Below are 21,964 nucleotides of genomic sequence, written 5' to 3'. Positions count from 1 at the left end.
AGGCAGACGAACGCGCTTCCATGCAGGGTTAAGCGCTGCGGGTGGCGATACAGACCAACTTGGCCGTCGCGTTTGCGCTGATCGACCAATGAACGTCAGCTACGAATACTAAATTTATTGGCGAATCTTCTATTGATTTCAGGTCTACAGGGCTTTCTTGACATCAATATGAGAAAAGTACGTCCTCTGATGGAATGGAGATGCTTGTTATCTGTCTGGGAAATATAACTCATAGCGAAGGCGTAGATACCCGGCCCAAACTGCCCATTTTCAGTGAGGAGGTAGACAAGATATTGCAGATTACCATAGCGCTCACAGAGTTCCTCCACGTATCACAGACTCAGAAAGGAAATGTTAAATGCGAGCGCTTGTATCTCTATTGAGGATGATACTGAAATCGCAGTTTGATCAGAAGCTGATAAAGATCCAGACCAACGCGCTTATTGGTGCGATAGCCGCACTAGCGTCCTCCCCGCGCTAGGCGGTCCAGAATTTTTGGATTTTCGACTCTCAAAAAAAGCATCGGTTGAACAATCAAAAGCCCAGTCATAATCTGAACTGGGATAACTGTCAACATGTCGGCCGCAGTGGAGGCTCCTCACCAATATAAGCAGCCTTCAAGGAAAGGCAAGAAGGCGTGGCGGAAGAATGTCGACGTCTCCGAGGTTCAAGAGGGTCTCCGGGCCTTGAGGGAAGAAGAAATCAAAGGGTAAGGCTCTATTTATTTACCCAATGGATCTTCGGTGTTCTTGAGCTTACAGAGTCCCATTTGCACAGAGGTGTCGTTGCAGAGAAACCTTCAGAAGAGCTTTTCACCATCGATACTACCGGTTCAGAAGAAATCCGGAAAGCATACCTGAAGCACCACAAGACTCTGAAGTCCGATGAGATTATCGCCCAGCGATCTGCAATTCCCGCCGTTGATAGCAGGAAGCGAGCAAACTCGAAAGTAACCGATGGAGTCATTGAGCCAAAGACGAAGAGGCACAAGAGTGACTACGTCAGTCGCAAGGAATGGCTGCGCTTGAAGCAGGTTGCGCGAGAAGGAAACCCCGATGCGAAGAAAGAGGGAGATGAGATCTACGATCCCTGGGCAGACACGGAAGAGACAACCGCTTATGAGGACCCAAAATTTGACTTCCTAGAGAAACCCAAGTCCAAGGTGGCCCCTCCTACGATAAAGAAGGCACCAATCTCTCTTACCGCCAACGGAAAGCCTGTTCCAGCGGTGAAGAAACCTGACGCAGGAGTAAGTTACAATCCCTCTTTCGAAGACTGGGATAGACTCCTGGCAGAGGAAGGCCAAAGGGCGGTAGAAGCAGAGAAGAAGCGCCTTGAGGATGAGCAAAGATGGCAGGAGAGACAGCGCAAAAGGGCGGAGGCTGAAGCTCAGGGTGACGATGGTGAAGTGAAATCCGATGACGAAAGTGCATGGGAAGGGTTTGAGAGCGAGTACGAGAAGCCTGAGTGGTTAAATAAAAAGAGACCCGAGAGGAAGACCCAGTCTCAGAGGAACAAGATTAAGAGGCGCAAGGAAGCTGAGAGGAAAGCCAAGTGGGAAGAGCAAATGAAGAAGAGACAGCAACAAGCAGAACAAGTCAAGAGCATCGCCAAGAAGGTCGAAGAGGAAGAAGAAGAACGCAGGAAACGCCAGGAACGGGGAGGTGACTCTTCAGATGAAGGTGACGACACGAAATTGCGTCGACGACCTCTTGGGAAGAATCCGTGAGTATATTCTGACCACACCTATATTTATAGTGCTAATTACTCCGTCAGTGTCCCCGAGAAGCCAGTAGAAGTTGTGCTGCCGGACGAGCTCCAGGAATCGCTTCGTCTACTCAAGCCAGAGGGTAATCTTCTGGATGATAGATTCCGGAATCTGATTGTCAATGGAAAGCTAGAGTCCCGAAAGCCGGTAACGCAGCCAAAGAAGGCCAAGAGGAAGACGACGGAGAAGTGGACATACAAGGACTTCAAGGTTCCTGGGTTGGAGTAATAATCATTTCTTATGTGCATATATTAGCCTATCTGCAGGAATTTCATCATTTGACAGGAACGTCACGAAAAACTGGAATTTCCACTTCCAATGCAATCAATAAACTCAAATCTCACAAAAGAGATATCCTGTCCGAGTGAACAATACGTCTACCAACAAGGTGTTCCAAATCTTCCAGCACGCGATAACTTCTAGATTGAAGTATGAGGAAGAAGATCAATCACAGATGATCTCACTAATCAGGGAACGAAAGTTAGGGGATCGAAGACGATCAGATGTCTTAAACTATGCCGACTAGGGATCGGACGGTGTTTCTATTATGACCCGTTCGGCACCTTACGAGAAATCAAAGTTTTTGGGTTCTGGGGGGAGTATGGTCGCAAGGCTGAAACTTAAAGAAATTGACGGAAGGGCACCACAAGGCGTAAACCATTATTGCTTCTGCCAGCCGCAGCAACTCTGCGCCGAACAGCAGCCCGAAAGGGTGATGTGGTGATCCTCTAAACAGTAAATGCTAGTCCGGATCTCTCTGGGCGACACACTCAAATTGCGGGAAACCCCTTAAGCTGTCAGCTACCAAGCCACTGATTCGAAAGATAGTGGTGGCCAGGTTAATTGCCTCGGGTATGGTTACAACGCTGATAGATTGGGCAATCCGCAGCCAAGCCCCTACAGTCCTCTCTGAGGATATGGGGAAGGTTCAGAGACTAGATGGGTGTGGGTTGGTTGGGTGGTCGACCAGCTTAAGATATAGTCCGGCGTGGGAAGAAATTCCAACGGTTCAGGCATAAATACCCTGCGACTTTAACTGGGAGCCTGCGGCTTAATTTGACTCAACACGGGGAAACTCACCAGGTCCAGACAAAATAAGGATTGACAGATTGAGAGCTCTTTCTTGATACAACACTACGTGCTCGTAACGCGAACGTTATCAGCGGTGGTCTGCAGGGGAATCTGCCATGCGGAATCTGCGTCAAAAATATGTATTTAGAAAATATATATTTTTCAGGTGGTCAGGGGTTTAATATAGGTAAAAAGGCATTGAATCGATCTGCAGGGACTTGTGACCTCTAGGACGGGAGGACTGATGAACGTGCTTGGTCCTCATATATAATTCACTTTCTCTGTTGTCAGGCTCTAGGTCCGGTTCGCTCGTGAGGTCAATGACTGATCGAACGCTGTGTACGATAAGTATACGTACTATAAACCTGGTAAATCGCAACATATTGATTGATGCCTGGAATTTCTTGCAGTTCAAACCTTCTGAGACACTCTGAAGCATTCGGCCTATGGCAAACCCGCTTGCCATCAAGTATGTACATAGTTGATGCTTAATTCATGAAGTTTATGCAATTGATAAGACAAAAATGTCATACGATCCGAGTCTAACGCATGCGTTTTTGAATAGGCACAAACCCCCTATTGCCGGTTTCAGGTGGCTCAATGACCCGTTTACGTCGCTTGGATAGACTGCAGCCCCCAGCACGAGCACTCAATCGGCAGCGAGCACAGGAATCCCCTGGCCGGCTAATCTGCTGAGCCCCCTCTGTCGAATAAACCCAACATTCCTGTTTGTTGAATTGACAGGCAGTGCATCTATTATCCCCAAATAACTGCTCTCCTAACTCGGTCTCCATAATCCGACCAATATGGCTAATATCACGCCGCTTGTTGGGATTGAGACGTTCAATGTCCTTCTTCCCATGAAACCACCACTTCCCAACGGCCGTGTGGGTGTAGAGTTCTGTTGTTTTACCCCTCGGATTCCATTCCCAGGGCAAACGTGGTTGATCAGCTACCTGCGACCGATCATAGTTCTCCCGAGAGCGAGAGGGACCATGGAAATCAACCGATAGAGATCCGGTGCTCGAGGAGCCAGAGGATTCAACAAATAGAGCTTCTGGACTGGGGGAATCAGACGATTCGACAGGTAAAGGTTCTGGACTGGGGGAATCAGAAGATTCGATAGGTGAAGGTTCCGGACTCTCCGAGTCAGAGAAAACTGAGATCAAGGGAGGCATTGGCAATCGCTTTTAAGAACACTTTCAGGGGGATGGATAGTCCAAAAAGGCGTATCTGGACGAGAGTTCAGGTAACAACCTACATACAGGCTCAACATGTTAGAGCAGCTACACTGTATCAAGAGTACTAGACATACTCATCAATCTGGTGGCATATTAACACACATCTCCGTATTCACGTTTCTTTTTGAGGGTGAATGCTAACAGGAAAAGGGTTCTAAGAGTATCTACGGAAAATCGCCGCTATCGTGTTTGCCGCGTTTGCATCCACTTGATTGAGAATCCCGCTCCGAAAATTATCTCCGACCAGAATTGAACTTCGAATTATTGTCCCACCTTGACAATAAAATGGAAGCTTAAGAGATTCTCGTTAAGCGATTTGGAATGGAGCTCAAAACTTTATCCAGCAATTGGAAAAAGCTCCAAGAGAAACTGAAAAAGGAGAACCCCTCGGTCTCCACCTCTACGAAGCGCAAGACCTCGGACCGTGACAGCCAAAATGGAGTAAAACGGCGGAGGACAGAGAGCGTCAGTGGGAAGAAAACTGAGGGACAGCATAAATCTCTGAAAAGGAAGAGGACGATGGAGGAAACCGAAAAGGATGCGGCAAAGGAGGTGCGAGAAACAGTCACAGAGGTTGCGTTGCGGAGGAATTCTGCAACTTCGACACCCAAAGCCGATTCACGGAATGGACAAGTCAATGCAGGGCTATCTCCCGAGTGAGTCATTTCCCTTGTTTCCCCTTTGTCATGCCCTTCTTATATGCATTAACGCCTCTGACTATTTTCATAGTGTCGAAATAGGAAAATATGTCGCGATTGATTGCGAAATGGTCGGTGTCGGACCTAATCCTGACAATGACTCTGTCCTTGCTCGAGTAAGTATAGTCAACTATAACGGCGAGCAAGTCTACGACTCCTTTGTTAGACCCAAAGAAATGGTCACCGATTGGCGCACACATGTCAGCGGAATATTACCAAAGCATATGCTCGAGGCACGCTCGCTGGAGGAAGTACAGAGGGATGTAGCCAAAATACTCGAGGGCACAGTTTTAGTCGGCCATGCAGTTCGAAACGATCTCGATGCTCTCCTCCTGCCCCATCCTAAACGGGACATAAGAGATACAAGCAAGCATCCACCATATAGGAAGTTCGCAGGTGGAGGATCTCCGCGTCTAAAGGTCCTGGCTTCAGAGCTCCTGGGCTTGAAGATCCAAGAAGGCGCTCACTCCAGTGTTGAAGATGCCAGAGCAACAATGATGCTGTTCAGACGAGATAAGGATGCGTTCGAGCGGGAGCATGCGAAGAAGTGGCCCGTCCGGGTTACGACGGAAGCGAAGGAAAACGGGGACAGTCCGGCAAAGAAGAAGAAGAAACCTAAGAAGAAGTCTCGAAAGAGGTGAAGAACATGTGTTACTATTACTGTATGCGAATAATACCCCAACGTTTCGTGTAGAAAATTGTGTCCGAAATCTAGCAAGACTTTGGTTCTTTGGTCTATTCGATCAATAGCGGTGTCTGTACTACATGAGTGTATATAATCGGAGGAGGAAGGTCATTAATGCATACTATAATGCTCGATATAATTGCAAAATAGCTTCAGTGAATCTGCACATTGCTTTACCAGGACTTTCTGATAAGCGTTACCTTATCGGTCATTTCTCCACACTTTAATTGGTAGTTAAACGCGAGTAGTCGCGTCGCGTCGAGCAGAAGACCCTGCGAAGAACATCGTGTTCAAGCATTCTAACACCGATTCTGGGAAACACTGAGTTCGAGCTATTCATCGAAGAGAACCTATTCGAACACTGCCTACAAGTGCATTTTCGTTCCTTTCCATTGTCGCAGAAATGTTTGCACTTCAATCAGCACAGAGTATCTCCCCAGAGACGGACACGCAGTCTTCGAATACATCTACTCCGAATATCTTACCTTGTCGCATACATCATGATGGTCCTCTAGAATCTCTTGAGCGCTACTGGAAGCCTCTGGTGGATGAAAATGGTATCATACTCCTCCACGAGTGCCTTGAATTTAGGACTCTGCGCTCTGCGCTCTCATGGAACATTACTCGTTCTTTGCTGACACATGTCAATTACGAAGGAGATGTTCAAACCGCGCACTTCAGAGGGCGAAAATTACGCGCTCGTCGTGTTGCCATTCCGGAGGGCTATAAAGGTATGGTCATTTCTACTTAGGTTGCTATCATATGATGCTGATATGGTTATTAGGTGTCGTCGCGATGCCAACGGACCGGGTGCTACATCCGAAGACGAACAGAAAGGCGGAACTGCAGAATGGCGAACAGGACGAGGAGCGGGAAGAGCCCGTCAAGGTTCTTGAGACCCAGGCTACATTCGACGAGTTCGTCGTCTGGGGCCATGAAATCATGCCAGCAGCAGATGACCCCTTTGTCAAGGGCGTAGAAGAGTGGATAAAGTTTGCAGAGGCGGTAATTCTCCCAGATGTTATACTATACCCGTGTGCTGCAGAAGCTGACGTCTGATGTCTGATTTGGCAGATGCACCTGAGTCCGGAAGCTTCGACTGAGGGAGAGGGCAAAGACACTTCCAGCTAAATTGTCACCATTGCCTCGGAAGTGGCTTTCCATGCTATACAATAGAGCTACGGGGAAGTTATGCCGTGATAACAGACGACCCTAGCGAATCGCATCGCTTCTAGATTGTGGTCAACACAGATGTGACCGTTTAGTGCCTTCCAGGGTCCGATGCTTCTCAATTCGAGTCTTGAACCTCTCGGCGCAAAGACTTCATAGCACATGCATGTGTTTATGTCATGTGTTTATGTCGCTACATTTCCCAGTGAGCGTCTCAAAACTACGGCGACGCCTATGGGTAAGACTTCGGACTGCGATGGAAAAAGAAATTTACTGGTTCCGCAACCCTACCCAGAAAACAAACTCCCTTCGGGAACCCAACGCAGGCTAAAGACGGCCCAATTTTGATGTCGCCGAAAGAGATAGAGGAGATGCAGATAGCCACCGTCAGAATCATTCCTGGTTGTCCGGAATAGCTACGGAGGCAGTTCTTAGACATCTAAGGATTGCGATATAGGCAAGATCTGCGATATATGACACATGATACTTTCCTGCATTATGTGATAGGCGTGTATCTATTTCACAATTTAACTGCCGATAACAGGCATATATTTACAGCGCAGTTTAGCGTCCCTGACCGCCTTTGGATTCTGCCGACAATAAATAATCTGGAGTCGACGAAAGTTGACTGCCGACACAAATTGCTTTGTTTATCACAACTCTAACATACCTCTTATCTGAGCGTGAGTAGTACCTTGAAGCCTTCGACATGGCCGGGGGTACCACTCCGGAAGCTCTGATCTCGCAATTCGAGGTCGAGAGACTCCTTAACCAAGGTTCGATCCCTGGCCTTCACACTCTGAGTTTCGCAGCAATATACGTCCTCTCAGGAGAACTATACCGCTAGTACACGCGATAAACTGATATCCTCGTACCGCACAGACCAGCATGGTCGTCGCATTTCTATTCTAGGTACAATTTCGGGCAAGCAGGGCATCCTGACAGCAGAACGGGCCGTGTTCGCTACCGAATCAGTAGAAGTCCTGCGAGCTTTCCATGCTGCCATATCACGGGTGACAAACTTGGGCGACAATGACATTTATCGCTGGTATATGGCATCGTCTGGTGGTGATACTGCAAGCGCCCAACCTCCGGATCTCAAACTCAACCTTATCTGGCCGTGCACAGATAAGCACATTAAGAAGTACTCCGCTCAGCTTGTGCGCATGGTCACCGAGACCCCAGAGGTCTATAAAAATTACGTCAGGCCATACATGAGTAGACAACGAGAGGAAGGAAGGCTGAACTGGATTTTCAACATCCTAGAAGGAAAAACGGAACAAGAAGACGTGATCTTGAAGGAGCCAGGCAATAGTCCTGAAGATGGCTTCTTGATGCTCCCGGACCTTAATTGGGACCGCAAGACCATTGGATCGCTTCATTTACTTGCTTTAGTTCAGAGGCGAGATATATGGAGTTTGCGTGACTTGAGGAAGAGTCACATTCCTTGGCTACGATATTTGAGACAGAGGCTTCTGGACGCTACTGTGGAAATGTATCCTGAGCTTGAACAGGACCAGCTGAAACTTTACGTTCATTGTACGTTGAGTGTTAATCTATCTTTGCTACTTCACTGGAAACATACTGAACATAACAGATCAACCAACTTATTATCACTTCCACATTCACATCGTTAATGTTATGCTGGAAGCGGGTTCAACACAAGCCACCGGAAAGGCTTTCGGACTTGAAAACATTATCTCTCAACTGGAAACACTTGCTGGGGGGGATGATGCCAGCATGGCCGATGTTAGTTTGACTTACTTCCTTGGGGAAGCAAATGAACTATGGACAACTATTTTTGAGCCGTTGAAGCGTGGGGAGAAGCCCGTGGTGCAATAGACATTACACATTTGTTCATATCCTTAGAAGTTATGACACAAAAAGAGACGGGGCCTGCAAGATTGATTCATGTGTTTAGACTCGTGATGAAGGATATCGAACTACTCAAGAGGTCCTAATCAAGTCAGATATGGTTTACTCCTCCTAGTTCCACATAGCTCATTATGTTTTCTATCATTTTACGAGGTAACCATTTTCTCCAATGCGCTGTATAACGGAAGATAAATTCGCCAACTACGACATCTAGATAACTTGATAAAGCTGCGGAGGCGGGGAAGCACTCGTTTCTCCCCGCACGTTTGGAGCGTTTGCATTTTCCTATAACCGCCCCGCGTCAATAATAATGAGCAACTGACGTGCCTCTATCTAGAGCTTAGTATCAATCAATACATTTCTCCTCATCATCCAACAATATATCTGCGGAAAATATCAGACCCAAGTTGTCACCAGCTAGTATATCAGAATTTCACAGCCATGGCAAGCGACGCGGATGCTCCCGGCACAAACAAGGCCTTCGTGCCTCTAGGTACGAGCGTTCATATTCATTATTTGACTACTATGAAGGACCAATCCAAATTATAACATCACAGAATTTGAACTGACATCTCTCATCTTTCATAGAAAACAACCCTGAAGTTATGTCCCATCTGGTCCACCAACTGGGCCTTTCTCGCTCCTTCGGCTTCACAGACGTCTACTCAATCGACGAACCAGATCTCCTTGCATTCGTTCCTCGACCAGCACATGCCCTTCTCCTTGTTTTCCCCGTATCTCCAACATACGAAGCCAGTCGAGTCGCTGAAGACTCGCAACTGCCCGAATACACCGGCTCTGGACCTTCAGAGCCCGTCATGTGGTTCAAGCAGACAATCCGCAACGCCTGTGGTCTGATCGGTCTCCTACACGCCGTCAGCAACGGTGAACCTCGAAAAAACATCACTCCTGGCTCCGATCTTGAGCAGTTACTCAAGGCTGCGGAGTCATTGCCTCCTATCCAACGCGCGGATCTGCTGTATGAGAGCAAGGCGTTGGAGAGCGCACACGCAGACGCAGCCAAGTTGGGTGATACGGAAGCTCCGCAGGCGGAAGATAATGTAGATCTACACTTTGTGGCGTTTGTTAAGGGTGGGGATGGTCGGTTGTGGGAACTCGATGGTAGACGAAAGGGTCCGTTGGAGCGGGGACGACTGGCGGATGACGAGGACGTGCTGAGTGAGAAGGCACTTGATTTGGGTGTGAGGAGATTCTTGAAGATAGAGAAGGAAGGTGGTAATCCGGACTTGAGGTTCAGCCTTGTTAGTTTGGGACCGCATTTTGATTAGGTTACTCTACCAGATGGAACAGGACGAGCAGGTCTTCATGGATCTAATGATGGCATATCGCATGGCTGAGATGAGCTGTAATAATCATTATCATTTTCATCATTTGGGACTCATGCATAAGTATTATGTACACTGCCTGTGGGCTACTGCGGAACCCGGATTTGGCGTTAATGTGAATTTAAATTTTTAGATTGTTCAAAGCTGTTAATCTAGGTCTTATTGTTACCTTCGTGTTATCTATATATCAATCCTTCTAAATCTATCAGTCAATCTCAAGAGAGAAATTTCAGAGTCGTTTAGCCATCATCATAGATTGTGAAGAAGTCCATAACCTTTTTACCACCTCATTTCTCGGCCCCGATCACACTGATCTCACCTTGACGGGTGAAACTGCTCTCGTCACTGCCGGGACCAACCTCCCTTATCTTCTCTTCAGCAGTATTCTTTTCCGTGCTGGACTTTTCAATAGGGCTATGATGGGATTCTTTGCCACCTTGTGTTCCCAGCCGAAGAAATGGGACGAGGAAGATTGATATCCCGGAGATGGCAGCCCCGAACCAGAACGTAGCCAAGTATGGTCTGATAGAGGTGCTTGACTGCTGAGCTCTGACGGCGTTGTAGACGGCCGTGGATATACCCAGGCTGATATTGTTACAGAGTTTGGAGATAGTGTTGAAGATCCCACCGGCAACGGATTGTTCCGATGATGGGAGAGAAGACATTACATACATCTGTATTTCGGCTCCTGTCAGCTAACACGAATCCAAATATAGGAGGGGAAAGAATGCAACTTACATTAACAACGTTAAACTCGATATCTGCACCGACCACGACAAGTATCAAACCGGGGAAAATGAAGGCCCAGTATGGAGCATCCTCCCTCAGGAAACTGAGGATAAGAAGAGCTGCGGTATAACCGACAGCACCAATACCCATGAGGAGCTTGTTGCTAACCTTGTGAAGGACGAAACCACAAACAACGTTGACCAGAGTCCCACTGACTACCATGGGAAGCAACTGGACGGCAACCAGGAGGGCAGATAGGTGTTTGAGTTCCTGCATGTATAGCGAAATCCAGAAAGTCACGGATGCGAATCCCATGAAACCAAGGCAAAATATCAGCATGAGCTATCATTGCGTTAGTGAATGAACAGAGACTCCGTTATGTCTAGATGGTTGGCTCAAAGGGGAAGAGGATCTAGTCCATGACGGATAACTGTGACATCGAAACAGAATTGATGCACCATACGTACCAATGAAAACTCACGATTGCGCCAAACATATAGCGGCATCAGAGGGAAGGCACACAGCGACTCCCAGTATAAGAAAAGTCCCACGAGGAAAATCCCTACCACGAGTAGCGCAATAACGTAACCAGTTCTCCATCCATCTGGGGCATCACCAGCAAGTCTAGAAGGAGTAAGCCATCAAAGAGAATAACCAACGCTACAAGTGGCAGTTACTTACGTCAAGGCGCTGGAGAAGCATGCAATTCCAGTTATTACCAGAAATGTGCCCAGGAGGTCGAATTTCTTGAATGATCTCCAGGCTAAAGGCAGACGATCATGCCCGTCGTGGGGGACCGTCCAAATAGTGAAGACAGTGAAGATGGCGTATATCACCGCCAGAGTCCATAGAGAAGCGCGCCAATTGTACAAGTGGTCAGCGACTCCAGAAATGATTATACCAGCCACGAACCCCAGTGGATTTCCAGCGCTGAAGCATGCGAATGCGAGGTTCTTTCTTTTCGAAGGCTTTTCATAAACCGATCCAAGAATTCCAACGGCAGGCGGAACAACTGCAGCTGAGAAAAGACCCATTACTCCTGAAAAGACATCCATGTAGATGGCGTTGTTTGCGAAGCCGGCTATAAGCAGCGAGAGTGTAAACCCAGCCATGCCAGCGGTAAACATACTCTTACGACCAAACATGTCTGCTAATTTCCCGAAGGTCAGAAGAAAGGCACCGCTGCTTAGTCTGTTCTATGCGATTAGCGAACATTATCTCCCTTGGGTCTTAACCGCAAGTCACCATCAGAAAGACCAAGTAAATCGCTAAGAGACACTTACGCAGAGCCAGAACTGATCCAAGTGATCTCAGCTGAATTCATATTCAGGTCACGACCAATTGAAGCAGTAACACCCACCACAGATCCCTGGAACATTGAAGACTGGCCGATGGCCATGGTGGCTGTGAGGACAAATAGACATTCTTGGAGCGTATTGCTGAAACATCTTGGACGACTTCCGTAGATTGATACCGTTTCTTCAGCCTCCACAGCCGGCTGGCCTTTCTCATTGTCGATGCCATCGTTATCGCTCATCTTGACTCGGATCTCGACCTCCCGCTGGAATCTTTGCACGAAGTGGCCCGACGGATGGGGGCGATAGACATATGTCTAGGCAGATCGATATGAATTATATCAGTGGGGGGAAAGAGCTCCGTTTAATAAGGTATAGTTAGCTGACTATTTCCTAACTCGACTTTTGCTGGCTCAGGTGCGGGCGAATTCCGCAATCTGGACTTCGTGTTACTTAGTAGTGGCGGGAATGGTGGCCTTTGACTGGATATTGGAGGGAGTTCTGACCGCTATTCGCAAACGATTGCCGACTATGGAGTAGTTGGTGATAAGCTTAACAGACCCGATGAACTACAGGCCGTCTCTGCAGTAGCTTGTTTCGAAGAGGACTAGAAGGATGAAGCACTCGGAGGCAGCAGTAGCGGACAGGCAACCGAATCAATCTTGGTTTCCGTGCTGGCGATCAGCTTCGTCATTGTCTTTTCCCATTTCGGGACTTCTTAGTGGGCTATACAAGAGTTCCCAGATACAGACCCGGCGGTGGGTTCAGCGTCGACACGGCTTCTCTTACGGGTGACCAGATCTTGCACTTGAGAACTTATAGATGCTCGGGGTCGCTGGAGCTTAATCACGGAATAGCATTCGGCCTTCAAGGTTCTCATCATATATATAATTAAGAGTTCTAGTTCGAGTATTCTAATTACTAACGTTAGTTCTAGACGGTGATCTGATATGGTTCCGGAATCTTTTATATTACGAAGTTCACATTATCATACAGTTTTGCCCAATAACAATATGTAGGGATCTTCCATCAACAACGATCGGACCAGTCCTTTCATCCGCATCAGTTTGCCCTTTTCTGGCCTGCATCCATCTCAATCTCCGTCTGCGATGAGTCGGCTATGGAGGCCGCACTACTATAATATCTACCTCGCGCCGACGATGTAAGAGCCAGTGTTGACGAAGAGGAAAAGCCGGCTCTCATGGAACCGAGTTCAAGAGCGGATTCTTGGAACTCAGATCGCTTCTCATTCTCCTGGCTTTGGAATTGTTCCAGATAGGGCTGCAACTGCTCGCAGCTCTCACTTCCGTTTCTCTGTCCTTGTTGCATTCTCTTGATGGAAAGTTCTCGATCGCTTAGCATCCTGATGACGAAAGATGTCGCTATCATGATCACAGATGACACGCAGAGGGTAATGTAACCGCTTCTATACTCCGGTGCATCAACCTGCTGCCAGACAACCAACGGCAACCAGCTCTGAAAGACGTAGGCTATCTCGTTCATGGAGGCAACCGTGATAGCGCGTTCCTCGCTGTCGTCTTCGCAGACTTCATTGGCCCAACTGCATTTACTTTGATTAGCTGCATTGTTCCTTGTCAGAAATCAAGCGAGATGAGGTGGACGTACGCCATGCAAAGACCGCCGAGTCCATACGACGCCCCAGCAACTATGAGACAAGTCCATTTCCACCAAGTTGGGATGTCCCAAACTGCGAGTGATACATAGCATATGATGTTGATAATCTAATAGTCAGTCAACCTCTGCCTTCCATTCTGAAGTAATAATAATAATAACTTACCCCACCAAAAATCAGGGGTGGCCAGCGGCTTCCACGAAGGAGACTATCAGACAACCCTGCCGATGAGTTAGTCTGGAAATACTTAAAGCGATATATATTATGCATACAAGCATAAACAATGGTCATTACGACCTGTACCGCAGATGTTGTTGTTGGATAGTCATTTATTTCGGCAACTGAGTACTTGGGATTCTTTGAGAGTCGAAGATACCTAGAATGCTTGTCAATATCAGAATGTTTCAGGTCAAGGTGAAGATCTTACTGTTGGAATACAGGTTGTGACAGCGCTATACCGTTGTTGAAGGCCCTGTTTATGCATGATTAATTTGACTCTGTTTCAACTCCATGAACTGCTTAACTTACGCATAGAGGATTGACATTAGATATATGTGCCACGACGAAAAGATCTTTTTCATCTTCTCCTTGGTGTATTTGCCACGCGGCTTTCTTCCTTCCAGTCTCATTCGTTCCTGAGCAATAGAGATTTCCTGTAGCAGGTTAAAACCTAGGCATGTATAGTGGTCAAGCAAAAGAGTGGTTTCTCCCTACCTTCTCAGTGAGAAACCATGAATTTGTAATTTCAGGGACATCTGGGATAATAAAGTATCCTGCCAAAGCCATAGGGAAAGCAATTGCACCGTTTATCAAGAACGACCTATAATAAACCACAGTCAGTTCGAGTCCTGGACATGCAAGTTTTCTAATATATGCAGTAGCGCACCATTGCCAGCCCTTGTATCCTCCCACTCCAGCCAAGTGATGCACTCCAGCCATCAAGTACCCGGAGACCATCTGACCAAGTGCACTGCATATTTGGAAAATGCAAGATCTTTTTCCAAGTTCATCTCGACGGTACCAAGAACCGAGCGTATACTGAATTCCCGGATAATAGCCACTTTCCGCAAGCCCTGTTCGCTAGCGTCAATATTGCTTCACGCTGCTCCGTTAACGAGAAGCTCACCAATGAAGAATCTTATCACGTAAAACTGGTAGGGTTTATTGCATTTCGATAGCGACAGTGAGAGAATAGACCATATAACCTAACAAGCTTTTAGTTTTCATTTCCCATTGGCAGTAGAATAGGCTCTCACCTCAAGACTAGGAAGCCAATATCGCGGTCGTGTTCGACTGAGGATGATATTACTCGGAACCTGTCCCACCATATATCCAATCGTCCAGGCCGCTTGGATGTAATTCAACTGATTCTTGTAGAGACTGAGATCCTCTTGCCTGTGAAAGTCAGCGGAAACTGCTCTTGGTATTCATAAGAAGTCTGTACATACATTCCCGAAACGAACGCATTGTTGATATTGTACTGGTCAATACTTTTCACAAAATATCCTGTTCCAATTGTGAGACCTATACATCATGGAATTGCAAAGGGACGAACCTATCGACGCAAATGATATAATTGCTGCATCAAGCTTGGAAAGCAATCTTCTCTCTTCCGGTGGTTTGTCGAAAGTATCCCATAGATAACTGACAAATCTCGTCTTTTTGGGTCCCTTTGGAATCGAGTCTTGTGTTTGGGAAGCACTTTCGTTTGAATCACGCTTCTCAGCCATTGCTACCCAGTATTGCTGTGGTAAAGGCACGATATTCTCGGTCCTTTATCACAAAGAAGTAAGAAGAGAGAACATTAGATCTCTGGCAAGGGATCAGATTAGAAAAAAATCGAAGAAAGATACGACGTCATCAATAACTCTGCATACTCTTGGTAGACTGACTGTGGAGAAATTGGATCTGGAAGATCTCTTTGGAATGGGGAATCACTGATTCTTATGGGATCAGCTCGGCACTTAATAGCCGTTGGGCAATACGAGCGTCTTAATCGAGGAGAGCTTCTAACTAGGAAAAGATAAATTTATCGACTCTATTGCAAACAAGCTAAGCCCACAAATTCCGTAAGAAGTATTCAAGTTTTGGTGCAGAGCAGTTAAACTTGGTCATCATCCACACAGTAGCATCAGACTCCTAGATTACATTCTTCTGAGCCTCTTAGCAGCAAGAAAAAGTGACCAAATAAATACAGGGGGGTGTGCTCAGATCACCTTCAGGCGCGTAAAGTCGTATGTAGTTTGGAGCTAAATAAATGGAAAGCGTCAAGGCCGGAGACTGATGATGTTTGAAAACGCGTCGCGACCTTTTTTTGATAGCCATTACCAGCTAGACTAATAATTTTATAGTGGGGAAACGCCAATGAATCATCGCATATGCCGCGGAATGGTATATGGCGCGTGATTTCCATATATCAAGATCCTGACGCATGACTAGGACTGAGTGTCTGTGTCTCCAGTTGCATCTCAAGGCTGACAAAACTTCCGTAGATGCATATCGAGTTAGCTTCACATTCTTGATACAATGCGCCTTTGGTCAATGCTTCTGCTCTTTGAACGATATTTCTTTATATGTAATTGCATGTTGACGCTTGTCCTGCCATGGTCCTTCTGATCATATACAGAGAGTTTACTAACTTGAATCGCAGAAATTATACCAATAGACGCGATTATTTCAACTGCATTCATTTCTTCTGTCTGGAAAAGCAAATAAGTAGACTATCAAGTAAGAGTGCAGTGTTGAGATTGCCGATCCCCCTTGTTTAGTTTTCTTAGGGTGACGTTGCGGCGCTCTCAACATTTATGTGGCATACCTTACCTACCTACTCTAGATATTCAGCCCAGCCACCCATAGAAATTGCTCTGATCTTTTGACAATCTTCATGTCTAATTGCACTCTTAACACAACATTCATATAAGCTCTAGTGTTCTCCAACACCATGGACCCTTGCATCATACAGTCCCGTGTCACATTTCGGCTGGACGTGCCGACTTCTCTGTCAGTGATCGACAATATATAGATCGCCCACAGCAAATCATCCTTAACCAAACGTGCTTCGGAACTACGGTTGTAGATCCCGTAAATCCACTCAGCTAAGAGCTTTGATCATGGACCCGGCTCTCTGGCTTCAATTCCCGCAGAATGCTTGAGAATCGGCTGATGTCGGCTATGTCGTTAGTATGGACACTGAGATTCTAGACCCTTAATAACCATGGGCATAATGCTGATACGTAGTCTTTGACCAATCATTCCATTTATCAAGGGGTCCTATAAGCTAGCTGCTCAAACACCTTTAAATCGCCAACCAAACACCCGATAACAAAGAAGCCCTCTTCAGGCGCCTTCTTATTCACCTACGCCAGTGATTTATTTTGGACAATACACAACAAAGTGTATACAATGTCAGATGACGTAACTCATCATTACTATATCGTGTCGTCTTATTTTTCGGCCTCGAAGATGATTTTCTGGACCTTCATCGAGTTGAAAAGGTCGTACGCCTCCACGGCTTTGGAAAGTGGCATAATATTCTGTGTCATGAATCTATACCACGCATTAGCTGCTGTAGTGCATGTTTGGGGCACCAGTGAAAAACTTACGCAAGTTTGTCCTGGTTTTTCTTAAGGACCGCTAGAGCTTCCGGGAAGACAGATCGCACAGGGCATCTTCCCATTTGCGTCTTCAAGTTCTTGTTATAGGCGTCCTGTCCGGTCCAGGGGATCTACAAGGCTTAGCATCCAATCTCTCAATATAGGACAGTTGAAACATACCTCGCCGTTGTGGACACCAACACTGCTAATTGTCCCGAAAGGTCTGACAAGTTCAAAGGCTGTTCTTAATGCAGGGCTCAATCCCACCACCTCGATGACAACATCGGCACCTCGGCCATCGGTGAGTTCCTTCACACGCTCTTCGAGTCCCTGGCGGTCAGTCATGAAGTTCCACGGTTCAGCACCAAGAGCTTTTGCCTGCTCCAGTCGCGACGGTACAGAATCGACGGCAAGGACATGCTTAGGCTTATATTCCAAGGCATTTATCACTGCACAGAGACCAACAGGTCCGCAACCGATAACAACCGCAGTCTGCTGGGAAATCTTCTCCGGGGAGTATTCTTTGAAGGCATTCTTGGCGGCAAAGTAACCGGTTGGGAATATATCACCCATGAGAACCAGGAGCTGCTCTTGGACTCCTTCCGGGACCTTGACCACTGTGCCGTCGGCTAACGGAATCCGAACCTACAATGCGCGAAGTCTATAAGACTTTGCAATAAACGTATCGACGATGTTTTTTCTTTTCTGCCGGAACTTACATATTCAGCCTGGCCACCGTTGAGCACCTCGCAGCCAAACAAGGTGTTCTTTGCGCACCTCGATGACAAGCCCTCTTTGCAGTAGAAGCATTCGCCGCTACTAGTAAGTTAGCACAGATGCTAATTCATGGGACTGTTTAGCAGACATACCAAGATGTTGTGAAGGCACTGACAACCTTATCGCCCTTCTGAACTGTCTTGACTGCGCTGCCAACTTCCACAACAGTACCCGTCAATTCATGGCCCATGATAAAGCCCGGCTCAGCCACCTCGATGCCACGGAAGACATGTAGATCACTTGAAACAGGTAAGCCCTCACGTCGCCATGTGAAAATCTAGTTACATCTAGCACAGGCGATGTGACACGCACCTTCCACACAGTGCTGTATATATCACCTTCACAACGATATCTGTGGGCTCTTCGATTTTAGGAATAGGCCGTTCCTCAAGAGCCACGTTGAATGGGCCTTTGAACACGACCGCGCGCATAGTGTTGGAGGACATGTTTGAGTGCGCTTGAAGACCTTCCGTGGGAAAAAACGCGCGCAGTATCTCTACGCGATTATTTGGCAAGTACCTGGCAAAATAATCTCAATAGAAAAGCTACCAAGATGAGTACCGGACTTCATGCCGATGTCGGGACGAATGCGGGGAGAAATCGAAACACATTTAATTTCCGCGCCGATAAGATATGGTCCACTGTTAGATCTATATCCGATGATAACCGTACCTTATGGCTTTATCAAGGGAACATCACACCTTTGTTCAGGACGTCAATGTCGGCTTTATCATTTCTGACGATCATGTTCCGGAGTCGGGACATATCGAATGTAACTACTGGGTTCTCGTGTCGTGCTTCTATAAAATAAGATAGCGGTAATCAACAGCCTAGTCGAACAGGTTGGGACCAGAAACGAGACTCAGTTGGCCTCTATTACGTTAATTAAGGATCCGGGGGCAATCGAAAGTATGCTTCATATACATTGATAGTCCCAGTACATAACGGAAGTCTTTATTTTGGAACCCTGTCTGGTCTTGCATTCCCGCTTCATCGGCCTGTCGCTTATCAATGGCTCGTATGTTCGGTCTTAATATGCGTTGACCATGAACAGGTACAGTAATAGTCCATATAGTGTGATCAGTACATATACACCTCCTTGAGAAAGATCCTCAGTTAGTCGGCAACGTACTAAGAAGGCAGAGATGACGACCAGTCTGTATTAATGTACGCATTTGCTAAATATGTTTACCTGAAATTGTAGTACTGTATGTACATAATTCCTGAGCAGTCAATTTGTAGATGCCTTTCGAAGATAGTGAGAGGAACATCTTGTGCACCCAATTCGCTCAGGTTCATGCTTTCTTTCCCCGACATAGCAGGAACGGGAATTCCATTTTCTCAAGAGTGACACCTTCGCCAGAGGGCTTCTTAGGTCCCCATTCACCGGGAAACCTTTCAACATCCTTTATCACTTTCCACTTCGGACGCACGTCCACATCGACAAAGCCAACTTCACGCATCAATTGCGCAAACGACTCGGCATGAATACCGTGACGTTCCACTCCCTCCATCTTTGACTCAGGGTGGAAACGACGCGCCTCGGGGCCAAAGTCCTCGAAATCTGTCAGGGCGACCGATCCCTCTGGGAGGAGGCAGTCGTACATGGTTTGCAAGGTCTCGCGTAGATCTGGAATGTGATGCAATACCAGATGGCTGAGGATCAAATGGAATTGACGCCGCGGGCCCTCTGGATTGGATGGTGATTGCGGCGGGAGGTTCCGATCAGAAGGATCGGTGAGAATAAGAGCTAGTGGAGTGATGTTCTTGGGTGCTGATGGATCACGCAGCTTGCTCTCAAGGGCCGTGATCATACCTGGAGCTGCGTCGACAGAGACAAGAGACCGCACGAGTGGCGCGATGCGGAGTGACAGTAGTCCAGTGCCGCAGCCAATTTCCAAGACGTCAATGGTTTCCTCTTGAAAAATGTCAGCAGACTACTATATATGGTGCTCGGGCGTAATGGTTATAAAACAGAGAAGACCAGTACGTGGTGAACAAACTACGTATTTCCCATACGCATGGTGCAAGTAAATAATCGCGGGAATGTATACTACCTCAGTCCAAGAGAGTAGTTACTGACCTCCATTCTGTCTAAGCTGCGGAAAGGTATCTACAATTGCTCTGAACGCCTCCTCGCTTGCCTTGTTGACGGTTGGATCGCTATCCCATGTCGCCGCCTCCTCATTGAATCGGTCATTGCCGGTTGAACCCATCCCCCAACGCGGCTGTTCACCAGCTTGATCAAGCAAGTCGAAAGTAATGTCGCCGTAGACCGAGTAGTTGCGGCGGTGTCGCTGCGTTGTAATCTTGCGCTTGCGGAGTTGAGGTTAAAAAATAAAAAACAAACCCTACTATGAGCTGCATGCAAAAAGCTACATATAAAATTAGCTAGCCGAAGGAGGGGTACCGTCGTGACTATGGGGATTGCGGGGAAAGTTTTAGCGTGGAGGATACGATGATTCCTTGATAATTCAATTCTAGACCTCGGGAAGTACTTATGTTCGGTATCATCGCTCAAGCAGTCCTGGACTTGAACATATGAGAGGACAAACATATACAATTGTTGTCACTTACGCCTACGTGTATTCAGGCGTCTTTGTTTATCTCAGCGGCGCAGCCGTATTTTATCTGATATTCAGGTGAGTTCCAACATGTGAGCATGTATCACAATTCCCACTGAATATACACAGGCCAATAGCGTCAATATGGAGCGGAAGAGGACCTGCTAAATCCTACGCATCACGGCCATGTACGTCTCCCAACTTGAACAGCTCCAGTGCATTCCCTTTACCTATCGCGCGTTTGTCCACTTCGTTCAACTCCGTGGCATCAAACCAGTCACAGGCATCTGCGAACGACTCGAAAGGATAGTCAATGGAGAATAAGATCCTCTTCGCGCCCACCTCAGTTAAACACAAGGCAAGGGCTGGGCTCGAGAAATGACCAGAGGTGGTAATCCATATGTTCTGAGCAAAGTACTCTCGAATAGTCTTATTGCAAGTTTTGTTCAGACCAAGAGGTTTCTTGACGTCCTCGAACCAGTGGTTAATCCGCCATAAGTCGAAGGGCAGATGTTCGCCCAAATGACCAATGATGACTTGTAACTTGGGATGTCGGTCAAACACTCCATTCGTCACCATCCCCAGTAAATGAAGACTGACTCCAACCGCAAAACTCAGCGGAGGCCCGATGAGCCAACTGCGCTTCGCCCAGAGCTTCTCATGGATAGTACCCGTTGGGTTGCGGGGATGCAAGTAGAACGGGACATCTAATTCTGTTACCGTTTCCCAGAATTCATCCCATTCCGGCTGGTCGTAAAAGATCAAATCATCACCGTCGGGGCCTGCACGCTGCGTATCATTGACCAAGGCTCCCTTGAAGTTATATTTGCGGACACAACGACGAAGCTCTGCTGCTGCTTCCTTGGGGTCATGCATAGACAAAGTCCTGTCTACTCATTAGCCATCCTTAGATGATTTTTATAGGAACAGAAGTATAAAACATACGCAAATGCTCCAAAGCGATGCTCCAGTCCCTTGTTTTGCTCTGCGATATAATCATTTATCTCAACGGCCAATGACTGAGCCTCCTTGGGATCGAAGATATCTTGAACTCCAGGTGCTGTATATGACAGGATCGTGTATCCAACGCCATGATTATCCATGTACTCGATCCGCTTTTCGCGAATATCATTGATTTCAGCGGTATGTTTGGCCGCGTCTACCGCAAATAAACCTGCCCACCATTTGGTGCGTTCAGCGAAGCGAGGAAGGGCGAAAGCCTCTTCAAGAGCGATCTTCCCATGCATAGTTTTGATAAGGTTACTGCTTCTCTACACAGTCAGATTTGAGATATATGTAGATAACATGAAGCATAGTATACATCCACCAAATGGAATGTGGTGGACCTCAGGGACTTTATCCCCTGTGATGCGCAGTATTTTCGAAAATAGAGAGTTGTTAATGATGCTTTTTCCTCTTTGATTCACCCATTTCCAATATCGGCCTGGCTTATATATCCCCGCTCGCGAAAACTGTCCATTTCGCAATCATGAGATCAACGTGCACTTGCAACTCAGAA

The 21,964-nt window shown here is 47.0% G+C and overlaps 11 protein-coding genes across 11 annotated transcripts; 5 read left to right on the top strand and 6 right to left on the bottom strand.

The window, feature by feature from the left end:
* Positions 1-575: 575 nt before the first annotated feature.
* C8Q69DRAFT_508080 (ribosome biogenesis protein Nop53/GLTSCR2) lies at positions 576-1,996 on the top strand (the record flags this gene model as incomplete). The annotated part of the gene is made up of 3 exons (XM_028632944.1): positions 576-709; positions 778-1,725; positions 1,777-1,996. 3 exons carry the CDS (start codon positions 576-578, stop codon positions 1,994-1,996), a joined length of 1,302 nt encoding a protein of 433 aa, XP_028484363.1.
* A 1,176-nt stretch (positions 1,997-3,172) lies between these two features.
* On the bottom strand, positions 3,173-4,222 carry C8Q69DRAFT_471199 (hypothetical protein). The gene is made up of 2 exons (XM_028630892.1): positions 4,155-4,222; positions 3,173-4,096 (listed from the first exon to the last, which is right to left on the bottom strand). The coding sequence occupies exon 2, from the start codon at positions 4,015-4,017 to the stop codon at positions 3,382-3,384; it is 636 nt and encodes a 211-aa protein (XP_028484362.1). The 5' UTR covers positions 4,018-4,096; positions 4,155-4,222; the 3' UTR covers positions 3,173-3,381.
* On the top strand, positions 4,223-5,605 carry C8Q69DRAFT_471198 (ribonuclease H-like domain-containing protein). The gene is made up of 2 exons (XM_028630891.1): positions 4,223-4,736; positions 4,810-5,605. The coding sequence occupies exons 1-2, from the start codon at positions 4,402-4,404 to the stop codon at positions 5,417-5,419; spliced, it is 945 nt and encodes a 314-aa protein (XP_028484361.1). The 5' UTR covers positions 4,223-4,401; the 3' UTR covers positions 5,420-5,605.
* A 261-nt stretch (positions 5,606-5,866) lies between these two features.
* C8Q69DRAFT_445635 (putative ribonuclease H2 subunit C) lies at positions 5,867-6,522 on the top strand (the record flags this gene model as incomplete). The annotated part of the gene is made up of 2 exons (XM_028629077.1): positions 5,867-6,194; positions 6,248-6,522. 2 exons carry the CDS (start codon positions 5,867-5,869, stop codon positions 6,520-6,522), a joined length of 603 nt encoding a protein of 200 aa, XP_028484360.1.
* A 625-nt stretch (positions 6,523-7,147) lies between these two features.
* On the top strand, positions 7,148-8,689 carry C8Q69DRAFT_471193 (putative mRNA decapping hydrolase). The gene is made up of 3 exons (XM_028630890.1): positions 7,148-7,409; positions 7,516-8,172; positions 8,231-8,689. Exons 1-3 carry the CDS (start codon positions 7,343-7,345, stop codon positions 8,473-8,475), a joined length of 969 nt encoding a protein of 322 aa, XP_028484359.1. The 5' UTR covers positions 7,148-7,342; the 3' UTR covers positions 8,476-8,689.
* On the top strand, positions 8,611-9,969 carry C8Q69DRAFT_301826 (ubiquitin C-terminal hydrolase L3). Its single transcript, XM_028627159.1, has 2 exons — positions 8,611-9,001; positions 9,097-9,969. Exons 1-2 carry the CDS (start codon positions 8,950-8,952, stop codon positions 9,795-9,797), a joined length of 753 nt encoding a protein of 250 aa, XP_028484358.1. The 5' UTR covers positions 8,611-8,949; the 3' UTR covers positions 9,798-9,969.
* A 53-nt stretch (positions 9,970-10,022) lies between these two features.
* C8Q69DRAFT_471190 (major facilitator superfamily-domain-containing protein) lies at positions 10,023-12,503 on the bottom strand. The gene is made up of 5 exons (XM_028630889.1): positions 11,867-12,503; positions 11,265-11,774; positions 11,051-11,207; positions 10,593-10,925; positions 10,023-10,528 (listed from the first exon to the last, which is right to left on the bottom strand). Exons 1-5 carry the CDS (start codon positions 12,118-12,120, stop codon positions 10,142-10,144), a joined length of 1,641 nt encoding a protein of 546 aa, XP_028484357.1. The 5' UTR covers positions 12,121-12,503; the 3' UTR covers positions 10,023-10,141.
* A 277-nt stretch (positions 12,504-12,780) lies between these two features.
* On the bottom strand, positions 12,781-15,537 carry C8Q69DRAFT_471181 (putative pantothenate transporter). Its single transcript, XM_028630888.1, has 13 exons — positions 15,389-15,537; positions 15,067-15,323; positions 14,960-15,017; positions 14,768-14,906; positions 14,638-14,716; positions 14,398-14,584; positions 14,226-14,331; positions 14,040-14,164; positions 13,939-13,983; positions 13,784-13,887; positions 13,677-13,732; positions 13,505-13,620; positions 12,781-13,439 (listed from the first exon to the last, which is right to left on the bottom strand). Exons 2-13 carry the CDS (start codon positions 15,239-15,241, stop codon positions 12,941-12,943), a joined length of 1,689 nt encoding a protein of 562 aa, XP_028484356.1. The 5' UTR covers positions 15,242-15,323; positions 15,389-15,537; the 3' UTR covers positions 12,781-12,940.
* Positions 15,538-16,954: 1,417 nt separating this feature from the next.
* Positions 16,955-18,327, bottom strand: C8Q69DRAFT_487275 (alcohol dehydrogenase; the record flags this gene model as incomplete). Its single annotated transcript, XM_028631974.1, has 6 exons — positions 16,955-17,057; positions 17,114-17,235; positions 17,285-17,749; positions 17,824-17,920; positions 17,974-18,120; positions 18,194-18,327. 6 exons carry the CDS (start codon positions 18,325-18,327, stop codon positions 16,955-16,957), a joined length of 1,068 nt encoding a protein of 355 aa, XP_028484355.1.
* A 671-nt stretch (positions 18,328-18,998) lies between these two features.
* Positions 18,999-20,306, bottom strand: C8Q69DRAFT_301551 (S-adenosyl-L-methionine-dependent methyltransferase). The gene is made up of 2 exons (XM_028627158.1): positions 19,965-20,306; positions 18,999-19,799 (listed from the first exon to the last, which is right to left on the bottom strand). The coding sequence occupies exons 1-2, from the start codon at positions 20,095-20,097 to the stop codon at positions 19,177-19,179; spliced, it is 756 nt and encodes a 251-aa protein (XP_028484354.1). The 5' UTR covers positions 20,098-20,306; the 3' UTR covers positions 18,999-19,176.
* A 31-nt stretch (positions 20,307-20,337) lies between these two features.
* C8Q69DRAFT_434265 (amidohydrolase family protein) lies at positions 20,338-21,857 on the bottom strand. The gene is made up of 2 exons (XM_028628530.1): positions 21,391-21,857; positions 20,338-21,331 (listed from the first exon to the last, which is right to left on the bottom strand). The coding sequence occupies exons 1-2, from the start codon at positions 21,690-21,692 to the stop codon at positions 20,617-20,619; spliced, it is 1,017 nt and encodes a 338-aa protein (XP_028484353.1). The 5' UTR covers positions 21,693-21,857; the 3' UTR covers positions 20,338-20,616.
* Positions 21,858-21,964: the final 107 nt, after the last annotated feature.

Source organism: Paecilomyces variotii (genome assembly GCF_004022145.1).
Source record: "Paecilomyces variotii strain CBS 101075 chromosome Unknown C8Q69scaffold_7, whole genome shotgun sequence".
Classification (NCBI taxonomy): Eukaryota; Fungi; Ascomycota; class Eurotiomycetes; order Eurotiales; family Thermoascaceae; genus Paecilomyces; species Paecilomyces variotii.
Note: the sequence above shows the minus strand (reverse complement) of the source record. Positions and strands in the feature narration are given on the sequence as shown.